This window comes from Myodes glareolus, chromosome 24 (genome assembly GCF_982192425.1).
Source record: "Myodes glareolus chromosome 24, mMyoGla1.1, whole genome shotgun sequence".
Classification (NCBI taxonomy): Eukaryota; Metazoa; Chordata; class Mammalia; order Rodentia; family Cricetidae; genus Myodes; species Myodes glareolus.
In genome coordinates, this window is record NC_142049.1 from 31,951,110 (window position 1) to 31,973,864 (window position 22,755).

General features: G+C 46.1%; 1 protein-coding gene and 1 long non-coding RNA gene across 3 annotated transcripts in view; one reads left to right on the forward strand and one right to left on the reverse strand.

The window, feature by feature from the left end:
* Trpm1 (transient receptor potential cation channel subfamily M member 1) overlaps positions 1-22,755 on the reverse strand; it is a 118,830-nt gene that overhangs the window by 36,129 nt on the left and 59,946 nt on the right. For both annotated transcript variants that reach the window (XM_087901593.1, XM_087901592.1), the window contains exons 10-17: positions 22,568-22,668; positions 15,159-15,329; positions 13,681-13,815; positions 12,625-12,675; positions 9,105-9,245; positions 8,253-8,282; positions 3,231-3,523; positions 434-662 (exon numbers count right to left, since the gene is read on the reverse strand). In XM_087901593.1, coding sequence (XP_087757719.1) covers positions 434-662; positions 3,231-3,523; positions 8,253-8,282; positions 9,105-9,245; positions 12,625-12,675; positions 13,681-13,815; positions 15,159-15,329; positions 22,568-22,668 — 1,151 coding nt within the window. The remainder of the gene's footprint in view (positions 1-433; positions 663-3,230; positions 3,524-8,252; positions 8,283-9,104; positions 9,246-12,624; positions 12,676-13,680; positions 13,816-15,158; positions 15,330-22,567; positions 22,669-22,755) is intronic.
* The window catches only part of LOC125400661 (uncharacterized), a 28,104-nt gene continuing 25,694 nt past the window's right edge, over positions 20,346-22,755 (forward strand). Inside the window, exons 1-2 of the long non-coding RNA XR_015736420.1 lie at positions 20,346-20,479; positions 22,409-22,686. This is a non-coding gene — a long non-coding RNA (uncharacterized LOC125400661). The remainder of the gene's footprint in view (positions 20,480-22,408; positions 22,687-22,755) is intronic.

Here is a 22,755-nt window from a genome sequence, read left to right on the forward strand (position 1 = left end):
ACCAGGTGACTAATGGGTAGGTGCAGCATACATTGTGGATACTCTGGACAAGCAGATGATTTATGGTTTTTTGGGGGGAGGGTGGTAGAGTGAGATCATGTGAAACTTCATCATACCGCTCAGAACAATACACACTTTACAACTCAAGCAAGAGGATTAGGGTGGAGCTCAGGGGCAGAATCTTCATATAATTTATACCAGGCCCCTTATTGTCCCCCAAAACAAGCAAGTGAAAGAATCTTATGGATTGATTAGAATTAGTTCCTGAATTTTCCATCTAACATTTCCAGGCTGTGGGTGATGGGGTGACCGGAATGGAGGAAAATAGGCCCCTGTACCCCAGGGCCGCTGTAGATGGACAAAGCTACAGTTTCTGAGCTCAGCCTGGTGTTCCGTCTTGGTGATCCCAGCCGAATGGCTGCACCACACCCACCTTCAGGCCAGGGTTCTTCCTCATACGGAGCCTTCCCATCCACATGTCCGTCAGCAGCATCTGGCTGCAGGTGTGAGCAATGAAGTCCCGGTGCTTGGCCGCCACGGCCAGCTTGAGGCAGGTCGAGTTGCTCCAGTTTTTGAGCTCGTAGGTCAGAAGTTTCATGGCCACCTGCTCATCATGCTTGTAAGACTGATCTAAGAGCTCCACAGCAAGCTGCCCAAAATCTCTGGAGGGAAGAAGATATTGGCGGTGACGAAGCCACAGTGGTTGTGAGTTTGTACTTAAATGTACGTGTCCATGGGGATGTGGGGAGCCATAAGACACAGAGCACAGGACTAAAAGTGGCTTTAATGTCCTCTTTAAGGTCTTAAGACCTGTCACCAGAGGAAGGAGGCAGCAAGTAGCAGGATTTATGATTGGTCAGAGAAGGAGCAGGTTGCTCTTCCTGCAAACAGGGCTTTAGGTAGACCTAACTATGTCCTTTAGGACTTAAGTGGGGCTGGTGGAACACCAGGATGGCTTGTGAGTGTTTGTTAGGTTCTGATTTTAAATGTGGCTGCTGGACAAGCTCATGCGTTGACATAAGCCAATCATTTAAACAATGAGCTTTTCTTGTATTGTGTAAGACTTCAACAAGGCATTGATTACAAGATAATTTAACATGCTCAGTGCAATGAAACAAAGTGTAGTTGTCACAGGGCCCAGAGCAGAACATCTGATCGCTAATGGCAGGGTAAGTGTAGGAGTCAAGGGCATGGAGAAGGTGACATAGTTGTATTTTGAAAATAGTTTGTCCCTTTTTCCTCATGACCACAATTCCAATATTTAATGACAGCGATAGCCATTTCCTATTCCTTTGACTTTTTTGCATAAGATATGATTAAAATATGACCACATAGTGGCCATTCCCTTCTGGTTTTGCTTCTCCATTTATAGGATATTTTATTGAAGTTATGAAGATGAAAATGAAGGAGGAAGAGTGGCCATTCCTGTCCCTTGAAGATTCTATAGTGTACAGTACTTTCTTGTCCTGGTCGTAGGCTGCAGGGTGACATACCACCAAGGGAGGATTCTCTAGAAGGCAGGGCTGCATCTAGAATAGCTGTATCACCCAAGGTAGGTGAACATATCTGTGTTCTAAAAGTCCTGTGGGCTCAGGATTTATAGAGATGGCTTTGTGGCTAAGAGCATTTGTTTCTTCTGTGGAGGAGCCGGGTTCAGTGCCCAGCACCCACATGGTGACTCACAACCACCTGTAACCTCAACTCCAGGGGACTGGGCACCCTCTTCTGACCTTCTCAGACACCAAGCTTGTAGGCAGGATGGCACGAGCACACACACACACACACACACACACACACACACACACACACACTTACAAAACATTCATACTCATAAAATGAATCTAAGAGAAAAACATTTAAAGCCTCGGGTTTTAACATTTAGAAGTCTACTAATCATTTTGGAAATCACTGCATCTAGAACAAAAGCAGAAAGCGTCCAAAGCCCTCAGATTCTGGCACAACTGCCTGACTGGATCTGTCTTAAGTTTATATGCCTATAAAGTCTTCCCTGGGCTTTGTATTTCCAGTCTGGCACGTGACAAACTTGGGAAGGGCTGGTTGCTCCTAACAACAGAAGAAACGCTGAACAAGCTGGAGATCAGCATCCTTTCTTCACTCCACCGCAGCAAAGACTTCTATACCTAGACTGCAGGGGCAGACAAGCGGACACAGAATCATTGCTCACTTTAGCAGACATGCCCGCAGAACCAGGGCGAACTCGGGAAACACAACATAAGCTATAATCTATGCTAAATGCTTGCTGTGGCCAAGTCCAGATGGGATCAAGTCCAGGGCCCTATCCAACCAGGTTCTGACAATGCTCCGAATGTGTGGAGCAACCCCTCTTCCAATAAGGGGAAGGGAAAATGAGCCACATTGAAATCTGGGAGTAATCTCTGCCCTCCTTTTCCAGGGCTGCCAAGGGAGAAACGAGCTAAACAGAAAACCTAGCCTGCTGTGGGTATCTGCATGAGAAGAAAACACCAACACCAGCCCCCTTTAGCCATCTGTCCCAGCTACAGGGTAAGAAAATTCCAGAGATCCTCCTGACATCCAGAGCCCAGTGTGTAGTTGTGTTGAAGTTTATACAGCAGAAGCAAGTGTGGTGCGGGATAATTGCCTGTATTCTGTCAATCATGTTTTAAATAAATGCTGATTGGCCAGGTAGGAAGTATAGGCGGGAAAACCAGACAGGAAGTAGAGATGGAGCAAAGAGAACAGAAGTGTTCTAGGAAGCAGGAAGCTCCCTCCGCATTCCTGCTCAGGCCACCGAGAAGCAAGATGTAACCTACCCTGCTGTGAAAGGTACCGAGCCGTGTGGCTAGCATAGATAAGAACAATGGGTTAATGTAAGCTACAAGAGCTAATAAATAGCCTGAGCTAATGGGACAATCAGTTTTATAACTTATGGAGATCTCTGTGTGATTTTCTTGGGGGCTTGCTGGTTGTGGGGTACCAGGCGGGACAGAAACCCCAACTATCAGGCCCCTCATGCTACAAAAGTGGGTTTTGATAACTGGCATGGGAAATCAGCAGACTAAACCAGTAACAATCCAGAAATGGCCCAGGGGACAGCAGTGAAAATACTGACAGACATGATGAGCACGGGGGTTTACGAGTAAGCCTCAACCACAACAGTCCTCAAAGTGGAAGCTCAGTGGCCATGCCTTCAAGGGGAGAGCACCAGGACAGCAGCCAATCTGGGCCTCACATTCCTTCAAGATCCTCACTTGGAATTGTTGTCCAGGTCCTGAGAGATGTCATCTACCAACTCGCTCTCGGAGGACTCATGGGCCATGGCCTTGTAGAGCTTACAGGCCACCAAGGCCTTGGCCATGCTCTCCTCCCCACGCTGCCACAGGAAGACGGCCATCTTCTGGCGCTTCATGAGCACGGCCCACACCATGAGCTCATGAAATGGGTACTGGAATCGACTCACAGCCGGGTCGTCCACATCGATGTCGATCTCTTCCTCTTTCTTCTTCTTCTTTTTCTTCTTCCCTTTGGCTGGAGGTTCATCATCCTGGGAGGAAAGAAACACAGCTTTTTAAAAAATGGCTCTTCTTAAATTGGCAACAAATTAGCTCTTCAAGAGCTACAGGAGAGAGGAAGGCTTCCATGTCAGAAGCAGCGAAGAGACTTGGTGAGCCCCAGGCTCTGGGCTCCACTGTGCATACTGATTCCTTTGAGAATGCCCCACGTGTTTACTATGAGAAGCCAAGTGATCTGAAAAGGAATGCTGGTATTTGAGTAACTTATCCCACCGGGTTAGCAGCTGTTTTTCACCCGGAAGGTTTAAACCGTGGAGACAAACAAACAGCTGAAAACCTCCCCATAAACTAAATACAGAGAGCACAACAGCAAAGGTGAAGTCGCTGTTTGTCTCTTCAGGGACATCTTCCATCACATCAGAACACCGATACTTGTTTGTAAGATATAGCTGAGCTAAGAACTGATGGACACAGTGTAGTGGGGCCTGGTGGTACAGGCCTGTAATACCAGGTAACCCGGAGGCTGAGGCAGGGCTCAGCAAGGTCAAGACCTTCCCGGGCTACTGAGAGTCAAGGGCAAGCCTGGGCAATCACATGAGATTCCCCTCAGAATAAAAGTAAAGGTTTGCTGTGCCAGCTTGAGGAATTGGGTTTGGATCCCTGTGCCGTGTAGAAGGTCAGGAGGCAGAAAGGACTTGTAACCCCAGCACTGGGAGGCAGAGACAAGAGGATCTCTGGGGCTTGATGGCCAAGTCAGTCTAGCCAATCAGTGAGATCCAGTTTCAGGGAAAGACTGTCTCAAAAAATAAGGGGAAGGGGAGAAAGGGGTGGGGGAATATGTACATCTTTTAAAAATCAGGAGATCGGTAAGTGGGCCAGCAGGTTCCTGCTGTCAAGCCTCAGGGCCAGAATTCAAAGACTTAAATTCCCAGCACCTACATGATGGAAGGAGAGAACAGACTTCTACAAGCTGCCCACTGACCTCTACTGGCATATATTTTGTGTGTGTGTGTGTGTGTGTGTGTGTGTATGTATGTGTGCACGCTCACACCCGCCCCCCCCCCCCCACCCCCACATAATGTAATTAAAAAGAAAACTCGGAATAAGAACTCTGCATCACTACGCTATCGGACAGGCGGAAGAGGCTAGAATGGTGTGTAAAGGCTTGTAAAAGTGAACTTGGAAGTCTCTTTTAGGAAAAATGGAAATGAGCAAGTTCAACGCTGTAAGACAGGAAGACTGGGCGAATTTGTATTCTCAGTGCCTGTCATTGAGGAAATGAAATATAAAGTAAAAGCAGGCCTGGGAGCAGAGATTACAGAGGCACATCGAGCAGATCTTTGTGACCAGGTTGGTCCTACAAGACGGAAGGACGTGAGAAAGGGAATAATAGAAGACTCGGAGCTCACAGGATAGAGCCGGAGTTGGGCCTTAGCTGTGAGTTCTGAACTGAAGCCTTTTTTATCAAAGCATTCAGAGCAGGATGCTGTTGAGCATGGCAGTTTACGTACAACACAGTCAGCAACAGCCGAGCGCTATTCTGAGCTGCAGCATTGCTCCCACTGCTCCAGGGTGGTGTTGTTTTGTGTGTGTGTGTGTGTGTGTGTGTGTGTGTTGTTTTTCCCAGCGCTTCATTTTTAAAGCTTCTTGTTAATGGTGCTGTCAACTCTTTTGTCCCGTGATCAGGAATTGATCTTCCTGATGTCAAATACTATTCTTTGCTGATAGTCATTTTGCTAAAGAAATGCAGCAATAAAATGACTCCTAATGACATTCCTCTACACCCAGAGACCAGTTCCTCTCTCAGCCATCATCAGAGAAGCTTCCTCCTGCAGTAGATGGGAACTAACACAGAGACCCACAACTGGATCTTGTGCAAAGACCTTGAAACTCTCCATTCTAAATGGGATGTTTTCACCAAGTCCCTCCCCTCTGGGCTCAGGGAGCTTTGAAGAAGAGGAGGCAGAAAAGTTATAAGATCCAGAGACACTAGAAGACACCAAAGAGACAGTGTCTTCTAGATACAACAGGGTTGATCCGTTGGAGACTGTGGCTGCATGCACAGGGCCTGCCAGATACAAACCAGACAGGGTCCCAGCACCAAGATGAAGAAGTGGGCTTGAACATCTATCCCCAGCCAAGAAGCTATTTCCAATTGCTAACTGTGAGAAAAGGAGTCTCGCTGGGTATACAAACCAGATTTAAGGGCCAGCCTATACCCAGCAGCAGATGGGCACAAAATGAACTCAGTGATATCTTAGTTTTTTTGTCTCATATTGCTGTTTGAGCTTTTTTAAAAAAAGAAAAGGAGAAAAGAATAAAAGAAAAAAATTACTGTTCCTTTGCTTGTATATTATAGTTTATGGTTTTGAGGTTGTATGGGTTTTGCTTGCTTGCTTGTGGTTTTGTGTGTGTGTGTGTGTGTGTGTGTGTGTGTGTGTGTATCTGCATTTCTCATGCTCTTTCTTAGTTTCTTTTTCTTTTCTTTGTTAGTTTATTTTGTTTTATCCTTGTTTGTCTTTTTTATATGTATTTTTCTGTTTGTTTGTTTGTTGGGTTGGTTTTTCAAGGCTAGGTTTCTCAGTAGCTATGGAGCCTGTCCTGGAACTTGCTCTGTAGACCAGGCTGGCTTTGAACTCACAGGAATCTGCCTGCCTCTGCCTCCTGAGTGCTGGGTTTAAAGGCGTGCAACACCACAGCCCAGGATGTGTTTGTTTTTTTTAAGAGAGAAAAAAGCATGAGTTGGAAGAGTTGGGAGGTAGAGAGGATCTGTGAGGAGATGGGAGACAACCATGATCAGAATATATTCTATTAAAAAAAACTTTATTTTTAATTAAAAAAAGATTAGGAACATCATACAGTTTTGAGTTTCCTCATTAGCACCTACTGATAAATGATCATGTCATATCTTTTCCTTGTTTATCTTAACAATAAGGTAATATATTAAAGACTTACTAATATTAAATTTTACTTGCATTTTAGGAAATCTTAATTTCTTATTTAGGACATTAAAAAGTTTTATTGAGTCCTTTGGTATTTTATGGGTTTTTAGAGGATAGAAGTAATATTGTTCTCTAAGGGTTTCTGTTAGTATTTCTTTGGAAACTGACTTTACAAATTTTATAGGATTAATTAGGTAGCCTCCATCTCTAAAGGTATCTGTTATCCCATAGACACCCTCAACAGATACTGCAGGCTGTTAGCATTGTTATCATTGTTCTGCCTTCTAGAACCTGATCGTAAGACCCCATTGCTGTGGACACCATATGCTTGAGTCAAGGAGAAGTCAAGCTGGTAAGACCTGGAAGCTTCATCCCTACTGACTAACTTTCACAGAGCTAGAAGGTTCTGTACACACTACCAAGGAAGAAAGCTCATCACCCCTTACCCTGCAGGGAATCCTGTGAGCTACAGCAATGACTGGCCTGGCAAGACATGCCACCAGTGCAATAGCAGCATGAATGTTAGGGTAGCCATAACACCTTTCTGACTGGATTAAAGGCTTCACCAGATGGAACTCTTGTTCCTGTGTCTGCTACTGGGCCCCAAACCCATGGTTGGCCAGGTCAGAGGCCTTCAGGAATAACCTAATTTATCTGCTAAATGGACATAGTATCAAACTGCCCCCTAAGGTATTTTTAATGCTCGCAGATCAGAACAACACCTTTTAAACCTTATTAGAGAAGCTTCTTTATACAGTAGAGACTGTGGAGTGCTCATCTCTAAGGGGATATTTATATCACATTTTCTTTCTCTAAGACTTGGAGGCCATTACAGAAAAAGGGGAAGAGGAATTGTAAGAGCCAGAGGGGGCTGATATCTGCAGTGAAACAGTACTTGCTAGACATGAAGGGGCCGTTGCCTCTGTGAACTCACAGTGGCCATGACTGTATGCCCAAGACCTGCATAAGATCAAGCCAACCAAAATCTCAGCATGGATAGGAGAGGAGCTTATAAAGTCCACCCCCAGCTGAAGTGTGATTGGTAATTGATGTCTATGAGGGCAAATAGATTCAGTTTTCTTCAGGAATGAGGTTTCTGTGAGGTTAGCCATGCTTTAGTAGATAGTCTTACATCTATGTACACACAGGGAGCATCGAGTGAACTCAGTGCCTTTAAAAAACAGCCCACGGAGTTCTGAGTGAAGAACAGTGTGTGGATATGGGAGGAACTGGAGGGGAGTGAATGAGGGTGCATTTGATTAATCGAAATACATTATATTCATGTATTTAATTCTTAACAAAAAAGAAAATTAAATTTTTAAGATATGATAAACTTAGGCTGGAAAGATGACTCAGTAGATAGAACGCTTGGCTCTGAAGTGTGAGGCCTGAGTTCGGATCCCTAGAACTCACGAAGAAGCTGGGCAGGTGTCATACCTGCATGGAGTCCTGCCCTTAGGCAGAGACAGCTTTCCCAGGCCAAGTTGGTTAGATAAAGTAGTTGTAACTACTGGCATGCTCCAGGTTCAGGCAGAGATCCTGCCTCAACAAATACTAAGGAAGACGTGAGGACAACGTCTCACCTGCATGTGTGCGTGTGTGCGTGCGCACACATACATATTGGAAAACACAGCCTCCCCCAGTACTTAAATTTTTTTAAAGTATCTGACTTTTTTAATGACTCCTCCAACCCATCTAATATTTTGGTATAGGGTATTTATTCATGGAAAACATCACCAATTTTCTGTTACTCTGAATCTAACCATTTCCACAAAGTGACCAAAGTGTCATTAACAACCACAGACCCCGCTCTACTTACTTCCATTCCCAGAAGTTTAAGTGCTTTCGGCTGCACAATGAAGAAGCAGGAAAAGAAATAAATTTACTCAGGTGAGTACAGTGTTAATTAAGTTAAATACTCTGTATCACTACTAATTAATGGCAACATCCGAGTGGAAGAAATGCTTGCATATAAACTGCTTCTGTCAGCAGAAGTCAGATTGGAAAGATACACAGACACACAGCCCTCCTCGGAAGTAGAGCCACACAAATCTCCAGCACAGATTGTGGAGTAGGAGTGAGGACTACTCCCCGCAGATCTGATGTTTACATGGCTGGGTTTTGACGGACCAGAGCAACCAGAAGCGTTAGGGCAGGTCAGGAATTAGCTTTAATTTTGGGAGAGGAATAGAATCTATTGTGGTAGGGTGGGGATGGCTTGCCACAGCTGTCTGGGATTCCTTGGATGTACCGTGAGTTTGGCTATGGTTGTTTGACCAGTAGGGAGCCCTGACTTTGGTGGGGGCAGGAGCGGGAGTAACAGATGCTTTTTCGTGCTTTAGAAGTTGATGACAGCTCCAGTGATTGGTGGGAGGAGGGGTTGAGAGAGTAGAGACACGGGACCCAGGAGGAAGGCTATTGTGGGGAAAGAGGGAGGGCAGACTGCTAGACAGGTTGCCCTGACTGACTCAGTATTTGAGGTGATATAAGGGGCTGCACGTGGAGCCGGGAAGCCTCACACTGGGGGTCAGGACAGAGGCAGTGTGGGTGTGCTCTGGGACAGATGGCGTGAAGAGCTGGGTTCTGCACGGGGAGACTTATTGGGAAGCATATTAAGGAACCACATGCCACTCCGGGGAACACAGGACACTGCGTGGCCGTTGATCTGTACCCTCTTAGGGCCAAACAAGTTGTTATAGAGAGTTCGGAAACTTTTCCGAGTGTAGTTGCAGCGGTAGGCGCCTCCCATGAGATACTCCAGCACCAGCCCTATGTCGATGAGGCTGATGTGGTAATCAGGTGGAAGGTTGCTCTGCAAAAGAAGAAGTTCACAGTGAGGACAGCATCCCACAAGTTAGGCCTATGCCATCACCCCAGTAGCGGCTTAGCTGTTACTATAACAACCATATTCAGTCTGTTACCATATGACGCGTGGGGATGATTCCAAGCATTGGCATCAGCTCTTGCATTGAGAAGGAAGAGTTAAAAACCCAAGCACTGCAGAGTCTATGGCGCGCCCATGGCCAGGCAGAGTGGTTTGCAGCAGGTATGTGGAAGTGGAGGGAGCAGTGTGGTGCCAGCGGAACATAAGCATTTATTTGTGTGACACATACCCTGGATAACCCCTTGGAGAGGAGAAGCTAGCTTTAGGGAGGGGGCAAGTTTCATTTGGGAAGCAGTGGGTCTTATGGGAACCTATAGGCGGCCAACGTATTTTTCAGGGCTGGAGCCTCCTTGGCGAAAGCTTAAATGGTTCTCAGTGACTCTGGGGGACACCAGATCTTCAGTAAAAACACAACCAGCACCTGTCTGATCTGACAAGGAGCCACCAACGGGGCTGAATCTTATCAACGTGGAAGAGAATCTGCTGGGACAGAGTCCCGGTGGTGAGACGCAATGGCCTGAAGACAGGCGCCCATCCGTATCCTAGACTAGCCAGTGTAACTGGCTGAAACTTTGTTCCTGAAATCTGTATTCCTTCAGATCCTATTATGATCATTGACCATGTTGGGTATTTTTTACTCGTGGGACTTTTCTAGTTCAGTGCTGAGGACCGAGTTCAGGGTTTCATACATGGGAGGGAGGCACTCTACTGTTGAGCTACATCCCAGCCGAAGATTCCTTGTTGGTGACCAGAAGCTGGATGCTGAGGAGAGGGATGAAGCTGTGAAGAGCGGAGTGCAGCAGCATATGGACATATGGAACCCTCAGGAGTGTCTGAAGGTGACTAGGTGCATGGTTTAGGGGCAAGTAAGGGTTTCCATGAGATGATGACATAGGAGCAATGGAGCAGGAACGATGGGGTGAAAAGAGAAAGAGCGAGTGCTCCGGGAGGGGTCACAGGTCCGGGCCAGGGGTGGATATGTGAATGTATGGGGACAAGCTTGAACTCCAGACTGCAGCCATGGGACAATTTGGGGGTGCTGGTTATGAACAGGGAATCAAGTGGTGGGCAGGAGGACTACAGCAGAGGGGGCGATTATTGAAGTCAGTCAGCTGGGAAATGGTTGGGATTGCACATGGATGACTCTCACTGAAAGTTTGCACTTCCTCACTAAATGAAGGATTTCGTGTAGGTGAGCATTGAATTGTCAACTGAAACTTATCTTTTTTAACAACAACAAAAACTGTATTAAAATAAGATTAGGATGTTTACCAATCTAGGCTTCCCTCCGGACTTATTATTATTATATTAATATTATTTTTTCCCCACACTCCCCTGGGGAGAAGGAAGGATGGAAAGGGAGTGGAGAAAAGAATAATGATAATAATAATAAGTTCAGAGGGAAGCCTAGATTGGTAAGTATCCTAATCTTATTTGGACGCAGTTTTTGCTGTTGGTAAAAAGCTTCAGCTGACAATACAATATTCACTACACAAACGCTTTCATTTAATGAGAGTGGAAGGAGACAGGGTTGGAAATCAGTCTTCTACTCTAAAAGTGTAAAAGGGCAGGGTTTTCCTTTTGAAAGTGTGTTACAATTAAATATGTATATTTACGTATATTCATATATATATCTATATCTTCCTTGGAAAAAAGAAGGAAGTTTACACTTCCTCTGGGTCCGGGGATCTCTGAGGTCCTCAGTTCCCATGCCCTGATTCTATTCTGCTCTGTAGAAATCACGTTATATTCTTAGAACTGAATAATGATAAGAAATATGTGTCCTGGACATCCCTGTGTCTCCATTTCTGTCTAGGGAGACCCAGATAAGACCTACCCAGACACCTGAAGACTCCTGTGAGAACCAGAGCTTCTCTCCTCTCTGAGTTCCACAGTATAATTTATTCACTAGCTCTCTCCTTTTCACCCTGAATTTCCTATTCGACACCATCAACCAAGGACGGAGAGCTTGTCTTAGACCTAGCTCTTCAGACAGCGGAGACTATACATAGAGCCATAACCCCTGTTCCTACTTCTTTATAAAAAGAAAAATGTCAGTCTGATAATGGTCCAGGGGCAATGGCATTTGTTGCCAGGTCTGACAACCTGAGTTCCATCCCTAGGACCCACAGGGTGGAAGAAGAGAACTCACTCCCACAGGTTATCTACTGATCTCCATCTTTTGGCCTTGACATGCGAACCCACGCACACAAACAAGCAATAAAAAAAAATAAAAAAAAGAGAAAGAAACACGACCAGTTCATCCAGAACTCTGACCCAAAGCCCTGCTGTCTCATTCTAGAGAGATAGATTGTCCCTGTGAGAACCTGACCTCATCTCTAACTTGTGATGACAAGAACAAGAGATGTCAGCGTAGGACCGAGTGAGCAAGACCCCACAGGAACACAGGCTGTGATAGTGGGGGCCTTGGAGAATGAGGAGAGCCGTTCCCCTTAGAAATGAAGGAACTGCAAAGGCTGAGAGCCTCTGGTGCACTACACAGGATGCACAGACCTGCTGAGCAGCCTCCTGTCGGTTCTTCTGGAGCCTACACTGTTATCAGTGTGCGCCTGTGCTGTGAGACTTCGAGTTTTATTTTTGCTTTTTGTATATTTGTTTGTTTGATATGCATACATGTATGTATTTATGTTTTGGTACACATGCATGCATGTGTGTGAATGCATGTGGAGACCTGAGGTTGTTGTCTGGTGTCTCCTTCAATGTCTTTCTTTACCTTATATAATGAAGTAGAGGCACTAATGAATTTGGAGAGAATTTTTGGATTCTCTGTCTCTACCTCTGATAGGCTTTGGTTATGGAAGGTGGGGCACCATGACCATTCAGATTAGATATGTTTTAAAAAAACGACTTTATATATTTAGTGTGAGTGTTAGAGTGTGTGTGTGTGTGTTCGCACGCGCGCACACACACACACACACACACACCACAGTGTACCTGTGGAGGTCAGAGGAAAGCCTGTAGAAGTCAATTCTCTCTTTCTACTCCCAGAGATCAAGCCCAGGTACGCAAACTTGCCAGTAAGCCCCTTTACCTGCTGCGCCATCTCACTGCATTTACTGGGTTCTAGAAATGCAGGCTACAGTTCCAAGCACTTTACAGTCATCTCCCTCACTCTTTGTTCTTCTCTTTCTAAAGTTATAACTGAACTCCCATTACAGACAGAGGAAGCCATCGCTCCCTATGCCCCAAATAAGAAGGGAACGCATGTCAAAACAGAATACTTTTTTTTTTTTTTTACAAACTATTTTCGTGGCGGGTGCCAGCCGGTAAAGGGTGGATAACTCACCTTCTTAACATCCCTCACCAGCAGGTGAAGGGTGTTGGGCGGGCCCAGTCTCTGAAAGGGAAGCAGGCAGCCTCAATCAGTATGGTTGGCCCTTTAACTCTTGAACAAAATTCTGCCCCAGTGAATTGTGGGGTTCACAGTATACCACTGACTCATTGATGTTATAAGGCAACTGGCTGTGGTTACCACATTTCAATGTGTGTGAAATGCTTTGAATAATTTTAGCATTCTTGTAGTGTTAAATATCTGCGTGTTTTACACCATTTCTGCCACTGAAAGTCTTCGAATGACGGAAGAAGACGTAAATTTTCAAAACTTGAATTGTACTAGTGTGGGCGAAACAAATTTTATCCACACACTCCCCATTCTGACACAGCACACCTCCTCTTAAAATGTGTTTTCCCTGTAACCAGGGAAACGTCAGCGTCCCAAGCCACAGTTGACTAATAACCCTGATGACGACTCAGTCTGCTGCCGCCTTAGGACATGAGGTTCTCTTGTGTCACAAGCTTAGGATGTAAATGCAGACTTACAGGGGTTTATCTGATCACCTTTGACTTCTCTCCTTGTGAGTTTTTACGAGAAATGGAATCTGAATCCTTTCCTCAGGCCAGTGAGCTACAGTCCTTTCCTCATTCTCCACATAAGCCGCAATTCCGGGTAAGCCTTATGACCCCCGGGGAATGCCTGACGCTACAGCATTCTGTGTCTTGATGCTCAGTGGATTGGAACCGTCAAGTACACTTTCAACTTCGGACACTTTCACTGCAGAGGTGGCTTTTTGACGATGTGAGCCCATTGGACAGCAAGAATCATCCGTCTCCTCTAGCTGGAGTGACTGACTGTCACGGCACAGTTGCTGAGACTATGAATATACAGTAGCCAGGAAGCAAATAAGGATTAGCCGCCCTGCTACACACTGGCCTTCCCGCTGAAGCTGCCCTCGTGAGTCTGCACTCAACGGAGAGCTTTTGTTGTGGTGGTTGCGTAATACGCGTCAGGTGATAAGAGTATTCTGAGCTAGCTCGCCCCCAGCCTTCTCCCGGGGATGCTCACGGTGTTGTAAAGCTCCTCCAGCCTCGGGATGGTGAGGAAGTGTTGCATGTTCACTCCGTTTTCAATCAGGAGCTTCACAAAGTCAACCCGATCTAAGACAAGAGCATCCAGCATGGCTTGTTCCAAGGCATTCACCTGCGTGAAATCCAGGAGGGAGTCCATAAATTGCCTCTCTCGAGACTCCGGGCAGGAGACATTAGGACACACCATGGAAAGTTCTGGGATGTTCTGAGCTGTATTCCCTGCAGGTTTGTTTGTTAACCTGGAGCTGGGAATTGAGCCCATGGCCTCACATATTACAGCCAAGAACTGCCCTAAGGCTGCTGCACCCAGACTGTGCTTCCCAGGGTTGCTCCCTTTAAATAAACGTACTTAACCTTCTCTCCTTTCTGCTCAGCCTGGTCCCACATGCTCTGCCAAAGTTTATAAGGGACTTTTGTTTTAAAAATTAAATCAAGAGGGCTTGATAGTTGACTCAAAGTTAAGAGCATGCCAAGAGGTGGTGGTGCACACCTTTAATCTCAGCACTCTGGAGGCAGAGGCAGAGGCAGCCGGATCTCTGTGAGTTTGAGGCCAGTCTGGTATACAGAGCAAGTTCCAGGACAGGCTCCAAAGCTACACGGAGAAACCCTATCTCAAAAAATAAAACCAAAAACAAACAAGTACCAAAACACTAAGAGCATTTATTGCTCTTGACCCAGGCTCAATTTCCAGCACTCCCATGCCTGTTTACAGCCTGTCTGCTAACTCCAGCTCCAGGGGACCCAAGGCCTTCTTCCAACTTCTGCAGGCACCATACACATACATATATGTAGGCAAAATGTTCCTATACATAAAATAATCAATCAATCTAAAATTTTTTAATGAGTTAAAACAACTATCCCAATGTTGCCCTATTAAGTTTCTCTCTGCTGTTTTCTTGGCTGGGGAGCATCTTTTGGTGGTGGTAGGACCATGTCAGCACATCACAGGCCAATGGGTGTGATGAGTGGCCATACACTTCTATGTATGGAAGGAAGGTACCGCTTCAAAAGAAAGCCCCGGCCATTGCTCTCTCTGTTTGGCAGGCGTGCAGACACTTGGTACAGAAACTAACCACATGTTTACAATTCACACAACAAAACCCTTTGGATGACAGAGCTAGCGGTAGTGTGGGGGAGGGGTGGTGGGTGAGTAGAAGCAGCTACTTGGGAGGCTGAAGACACCCATGCAAGATGTTCCAGGTCTCCCTGCTACTGAGACACAGGCAAGCAGGGTCTCTGCAGTGACAAGCATATGCCATACTGACGATCACTCCCATTTATTAAACAGCAGTAAACACTCTAGTGTCACCGAAATATTGGCGTTATTCCATCAATCCTCCATCCTGGTGGGGATGAAGCGAAGGTAACTAGAGTGTTCCTTCCCTGGAGAACTAGGGCAAAGCCAACCCTGGGCTCTATGATCCCGAGACACACGAGCAAGGACTTTGCACACACCCAGTTCAACAACTCGATCTTCCGGGGGTCTGTTTCTTCCTCCACTTCCTCTTTCACTTTGCCTTTCTTCTTGCCTTTGCCTTTCCCTCTCCCCTTGGTGGTGGCTGTGGGTGGCTTCTTCTCCTTCTCTGTGGCTTTGTTGTCTACTGGAGGGGCCAGGCTTCCCAGTGGCTGCAATCCACAGCAAGTAATGTTGGTACCAAGACTGCCCCTTACTCCAAGACAAGTATAGTGACACCCCAAACTCTATATGCACACACACGAAGTAGCTACACATACCTACATTCTCACACACGCACACATGGCATAGACTTCCATAGATCCACACACATGCATAGTACACACACCTGTACACATTGTAAGGCATACATGTGCACATTCATATCCACACAGAAAATACCTTCATGTGCACACGGGGAAGGCGTACATACCCATGCGTAAACTTATGAGCATGCACTTGAGTACATACATATGCATACACCCAGGGCACATATGCACCAGCACATATACAGGCATGCACACATGTATACATACAAACTCTGTCACCGTGGCCTGGCTATCTGATAAAGAAGATCCTAATACTGTGAACCACTGTTCATCATGAGCACAAAGACTTAATTGGTCTGATGCAATGGTTGTGAGTATTTGAAGTGAATGACGTGCTGATTGATGAGTGGATTTTGAGGGAAAGGTGCTGAGAGACAAATTAAAAGGTACCAGAGGTGTGCTGATAGTCCTCTAAAGATGGGAGAATGTGACCGTGAATGAGTCAGAGGCAACAGATAATAGTGCGTCACTGTCCAGGAAGAAATGTGAGCTGTAGATTATTATGGGTAAAGAGGCTCTAGCAGCTGCCTTGGAGCTGCACAATGTGGTGATGGATGGAGGATCCGGGAGCACATGCAGTGTGGTGATGGATGGAGGATCCGGGAGCACATGCAGTGTGGTGATGGATGGAGGATCCGGGAGCACGTGCAGTGTGGTGATGGATGGAGGATCCGGGAGCACGTGCAGTGTGGTGATGGATGGAGGATCCGGGAGCACGTGCAGTGTGGTGATGGATGGAGGATCCGGGAGCACGTGCAGTGTGGTGATGGATGGAGGATCCGGGAGCACATGCAATGTGGTGATGGATGGAGGATCCGGGAGCACGTGCAGTGTGGTGATGGATGGAGGCCTTGAGGATGGATGGGTGGATGGAGGTTCAAGAACACATGTGATGTGTTGACAGACTGAAGACTTCAAAGACAGAGGGTGCTCACTCAGTGGAATAGGAAGGAGAAAGAAGTGGGCCTGGCCTCCTGGTAAGTGTGGAGCATGGGGTATGTCCTGGTAATGCAGCCAGGGTCAGAAGCACCGGCCCTCTGCCCGAAGTCCTCGCCCCAATGCCTTCCAGCCATCACACTCTACTGGTGAGTTGTCCATGGTCCCTCAACTTCACCCTTTCCTCTACTCGCTCTGCTATACCTTTCTGTCCATTGCTCTGACTTTGGCCACTGGGCATCACCCAGCCCCCATCATGGCAAGCCCTTAGTCATGTGACTCAACAGTTGCTTTCTCCCTTAACCAGTTTCATGGGCGCTGCAAGCTCCAGTTTTGTCTTTTTTTTTTTTTCCTTTTCAGTGTGGCCAGTCTTTCTCAAAGTCAAGGTTCTTCTGGGTTCTGCCCCTAGCCCTCTTCATTTTCATCTTGCTCTCTCCCTCAGCAGTCTTACTGATGCTCACTCCGCTGGCCACTATTCATGAACAATCTTCCCGGTCTAGTTTTAGTCCACACTCCTCCCCAGAGTCCCTCTGGTGAACTTAGCACCTGCATGTCTCACAGACTCTTTACTTCTGTATTAGTTAGCTTTCTGCTGATACAACAAAAATACCAGGACTTGACACTGTGATTAACCCATGGTTTTGGAGGCTGAAACTCAAAAAATATACGGTCAGTGCTACCTAAGGCCTCGTTGCTGTATCATGAACATGGGGGGAGACCCACGGTGAGAGCAGCTGTGGCTGGTGAGGCAGGAAACCAGAAAAGCCAGGAAAGGAGGCAGAAGGGCATCCTTGCTCCTTTTATTTATCACAACCTCTTCCACAGGAGCTAGTCATGGGTCTGAAGAATGACAGCAAACCATTTTGTTTGTTCGTTTTCATTTTTGCTTTGTTTTTTCAAGATAGGGTTTCTCTGTGTTGTGTTAGCTGTTCTGGAACCCGCTCTGTTGACCAGGCTGGCCTCGAACTCACAGAAATCTGCCTGCCTCTGCCTCCCAAGTCATGGGATTACAGGCATGCACCACCACTTCCCTGCTTTGGACCCCACTTCATAAGGCTTCCTTCATTTCAACACCACTGTTTTGGGCACAAAGCTTCTAGCAGGTGAACCTCAGGGAACAAACCAGAGTCTACTATTAAAACAAGCAGGATGCCAGAGATATACAGAGAGACCCTGTCTCAAAAACCCAAGTAAACAAAACAAAAAATTTTTTTAAAGCAAGCAAACAGCTGTCTGTAATTACAGATTCAGAGGATCTGACATCCTCTTCTGGTCTCCATGGGAACTGCATATAATACAGAACACTCACACACATGCAGGCAAAATACCAATATTTATTTTTTAAAAAAAAAAGGGTTTTAAAAATTAAAAAAAAAAAGTTCTTCACCCCAGAAGGCTTAAGAAAAAAAAGACAGAAACCTTAATCCCAGCACTCAGAAAGCAGAGGCAGGAGATCTCTGTGAGTTCAAGGCCAGCCTGGTCTACAAAGTGAGTTCCAGGACAGCCAGGTCTACACAGAAAAACCTTGTCTCAAAAACCAAACCAAATCAAACCAACAAACAAAACAAAGCAGGAGGTAGAAAATGTTGCTGAGAAAGGAGTGCGTCCAGGAGATGTCTCCTCCAAAGAGTCCTTCCCAGCGTCCCTCACTTCCATGAGGTGGGGCCCCAACTTATCAGTTGCACAAGCTGTGGAGCAGACTGTCCTTGCTGATAGCTCGCTCACTGTCCTCCTCCGTGATTAACTCATCCCTGTATGCAATCATGTTTCGTGCCCAAAACTCCTGAATTCTATCTCATTATTACTTTGTTTTCTATCACTACTCTACGTCCAGATGCTTTTTCTTACATGGATAACTTTACAGCCCATTAGAGGGTTACACGGCTGCTATGGATGGTGCCCTCCCAGTGCTTCTGAACCAGACAGTGCAAAGCATCCTGGGATAGACAAAGAAATTAAAATGCATACACACACACACGAGAGAGAGAGAGAGAGAGAGAGAGAGAGAGAGAGAGAGAGAGAGAGAATGTAATAGTGATAATAATGATCCTGTCGAAAGAGTAGAGGCCTTCTGTAGGACAGTTAGTTCTCAAACTTCCTAATGTTGTGCTGGCCACAAACTATAAAACTATTTTGTTGTTACTTCATAACTGTAATTTTGCTACTATTATGAGTCATAATGGAAATATCTGATATGCAGGATATGTGACTCCCAAAGAGGTCATGACCCACAGGTTGAGAACCGCTGCTATAGGATGAGGGCCTATGTTACAAACCAAAAATATGCAAAGGGATCCTTGCTCGGAGTGTGTAGAGAGAACGCCTAAAACTCAACAGCAAAAATCCAATTCAAACATAAGCAAAAGGCTTGGATAGACATGTCTCCAAAGAATTTCCCAAGTGGACACCGCAGATTACCACCTCCAGGCGTCATGAAGGAAGCGCAGACTAAAACCAGCTGAGATGCCCTCCCAGTCCACTAGGATGAAAAACAAAACCACAGAAGGTAACACATTTTTGAGAAAGTAGAGAAATGAGAACATTTATACTTCGGCTGTTATTAAAAAGATTGTGATGACTCTCAAGACATTAAACCTGGAATTTTTGCATCATAAGTGAATGATGACAGAAATCCTTCTGGGTATGTTCCAAAAGGAACTGAAGCAAGACTCGAATGGGTCCCTGCATAGCCACCTTTGCAGCTCATGATAGCCGCTGTCCACCAGGCTGGCAGATAAGCAGTGTGAACACACACAAGGTGGGACTGGTTTCATTTGAAGACAGAGTCTCACTGTCTAACCCTGCTGGCCTGGAATTCACTTTGTAGACCAGGCTTGTCTCAAACTCACAGTGCTCCACCTGCTTCTGCCTCCCAGCTGCTGGGATTGAAGATGTGCGTCACCACACTAGGCCTAAAGTGGGGTATTTCACAATCTTAAAAAACAGCCAGACACTGAGACACATGCCTTAGTATTAGCACTTGAGAGGCAGAGGCAGGAGGATCTTTGCGTTAGAGGCCTGTTTGGTCTGCAGTGTGAGTTCCCAGGAAACCCAGGGTTACACAGAGAAACCCTTGAGAAACAAAAGGACAAGAGAGTAAAAAAGGAAGGAAGACAGGAAGAAAAGAAAGAAAGAAAGAAAGAAAGAAAGAGAGAGAGAGAGAAAGAAAGAAAGAAAGAAAGAAAGAAAGAAAGAAAGAAAGAAAGAAAGAAAGGAGTGAGTGAGGTTTGCTGGGAGGGAGGAAGGAAAAAAAGAAGGGAGAGAGAGAGGGAGGGAAGGAAGGAGGGAGGAAGGAAGAAAGAAAGAAAGAAAAGAAAGAAAGAAAACATTCTGACACAGGATAGATACATCTATAGGGAGGGGCCTTGAGAACACTATGCTAAGTGGAAGAAGCCAATCACCCAAGGATAAACTCCATACTTCCATGAATGGGAGCCCCCAAGTCAGAACTGCCCAGCTAAGCCACCCCCAAGTTCCTGACCCTCAGAAACAAGATAACAAATACTGTTGCCTAAAGAAAACTTTCTGTGTATCCTCCACAGGTCGCAGCACTCAGCCCTGGGTTTGATTGACAGGACTCAGCAGCACACACCCTGGCCCGCTTTCAGCCTTCTGTATCAGCGCCTTCTCACTTTGCATTCTCGCCATGACGCTCCTTCTCTCAGCCCTTGTCTGCCCTTCTCTTTCTTGCCTCACACCGTTCCAGGTGCCCTTCCTCCTCCACGGAAGCCAGCATCTGTCTGGTCACCACTTAGACTCCGTGTCCACTTCATTTTTTCAGCAATGTCTGTCCTGGTATTGCATTACAAACTAGCACCCTATATTCTCTCCCACGCATGTTTATCTTCTGTCTTAGCTCCTCCTGTAATTTGGAATCCAGTAATGATCTGTTATTTTGTCCCAAGCCAGCCTCCTTCTTTTTTCCACTGCCCCATCTTCACATGTGCCCCGGTGTTACAGACTTCCGTGAGTCTGCTCTACTCACATCTGTGTCCCCAGCGCGTGAAACAAGGGCCCCAGACACAAGAAGCAGCTATCAACCAACATTTTCTAAATGAGTGAGTAAATGCGCAGCTTTGAAAACACGGTGAGCGAGTGGGATGCAGCAGCCTTTCCCTGCTGCAGCTTCTGGCCTTGCTGCTGTGTGGAGTGGAGAAGGCACAAGGGTGCGGTTGCTAAAGGAAGAGAGTTTCGAGTTGCTCAGGTGAACTCACCTACTCTGCTTCCTGGCTGACATCCGGGGTTCCAAGAGCATCATGGGTAACCTCAGAGGAATAGTTTGTAACCTGGGCTGGCAGAGGAGGGGTTAAGGGGCTTCAGGGGCTGTCCAGAAGAGGGCAGCTGATGGGTGCTTGTAGCTATCATGTATTTTAGAGGTGGACCCTCCACACTAGATGTCATAATAGGTTAAAATGGAATATTAGGGAGAACAAGCACAGAACAAGATAAGATTGGTAGTCTAGCCAAAGACCAGGGTGTTGGTGGTATTTGCTTCAGCCATGAGGAAAGTCAGGTGGATGACGTAATTGGAGTCTTACAAACCCTGATAGGGTTGTGGCACAGTAGACTAAATTTAGCAAGGGAGAAAATAATAAGGAACAGAATCCCGACCCCACTTACCCCGCTCCCAGCCCTGCTGCCTTCTGCCTGGCCCTAGAAAGGCCACCACATCCGCAGAACTGTGGAATGAGAGATCTGAGTAGCAGGTGGTGTGCATGACATAACCCGTAGGGGATTTCTGCAGGTGGGTTAATAGGTGTGAAATGAGTGTGGTTCTGCACTGGGGAATGGATGGAGCCAGCACAAGGCAGGTAATAGTTATTTGTGCTGTGCAGAAGAGACCACACTCAACACAGGATGTAACATTGTAGGTACCACACCTCTAAAAGGATGTGGGCTGGCATGGGCCACATTCACAAACTTCAAATATGGGCTGGGCAATTATTGCTGGAAATAGTGTCTCTGACATTCCTTTGGGTTCCTTGTGTCACTGGCTTCTGCTCTAATTTTTAGAGCAAAGAAGTTGCTTTGATTGAAGGAGTGACTTAAGGACACCAGAGTCACTTAGCACACAGGCTAGGTGCACGTGACCATTATGGTTGCATGTGTGTGCACATACACACACCTTGCCCTACATCACAACACCCACGATCTTCCAACCACACATATATCGTTTCTCTTTTTTAATATACATTTTCTCAGCCACAAACATACAAAATATCCCTAAATAAAAACACACACATACATGCCTGCCAAACACGCACATACATGTGCCTGCTTCCACACATCATGTCACAGACATATCATACAGCACATATGTCTGTGCTGTGCAGGTGAGATCACATCCAACACAGGGTATTACATTTTGTTACACTATTCTACAGATGTGACAAAAGTTACATTTTCCATTCTCTCACACTTACACACACATACATACACACAACACAGATACCCGCAGACATCACACGTTAAACTACGTCTTTCTGTCACAACCCATATATCACAATCCACATTTGCCACACGTGCGCTGTGCACAGACTTGATGCACACGGTACATTAAAGCGTCCCACAGACACTAGAGCAAAGAATACAGCAATCTCATCACATACACATCACACGCAGAGTTCTCTACCCCCACCCCAAAGTTTTATGAAACAGCCTGAAAACCCAGTGCCCTAGAAAGAAAATACGGCCGTTAATTTTGTTGCTCTCTTTCAAAGGATAAAAACCCTCTTTTACCAGCAATGATGAAAGTTCTGGTGGTTAGTTTCCTCAGGAAGACCCGCTCAGTGCGGAATCAGTGCTCAGAGCCCACCTTCCTTTGGTTTCTTTGAAGTTAAACAGCAACATCTTCCAGTAATCTCATGGATTTCCCAGATCAGAACCCTGAGATCATCTCCTAAGATCCATGTCATGATCAAGGACATGCTAACACAGCACCAGACCAAGTCGCAATAAATATTCTAAACTGAAAACCATCCCAACAGGTACAGAGGCCTTTAACCCCAGCACTTGGGGGGGTGAAGGCGGGAGGATCAGGAGCTCAAGACCAATCTTGCCTACATAGCACATTCTTGCCCAGCCTGGACTACATGAGACCCTGTCTCCAGCAAAACAAAAACAACAGAAAAAAAAAAAAGTTTCACCGGCCAGTGTGGGCCAAAGACGAAGATCTGACTTCGTGCTATGTCAACTCGGTTCCAAGCCAGTGCCAAGCTCAGCTGATCAGGAGCCGATGCGTTGGTTCCTGGAAAAGGAAGAAGAAGTGAGTGTTCCTCACTTGTGTCTGGACCACCTGAGTTTGCCAGGTTCTGGGGAGGGAACTTGGGCTTCT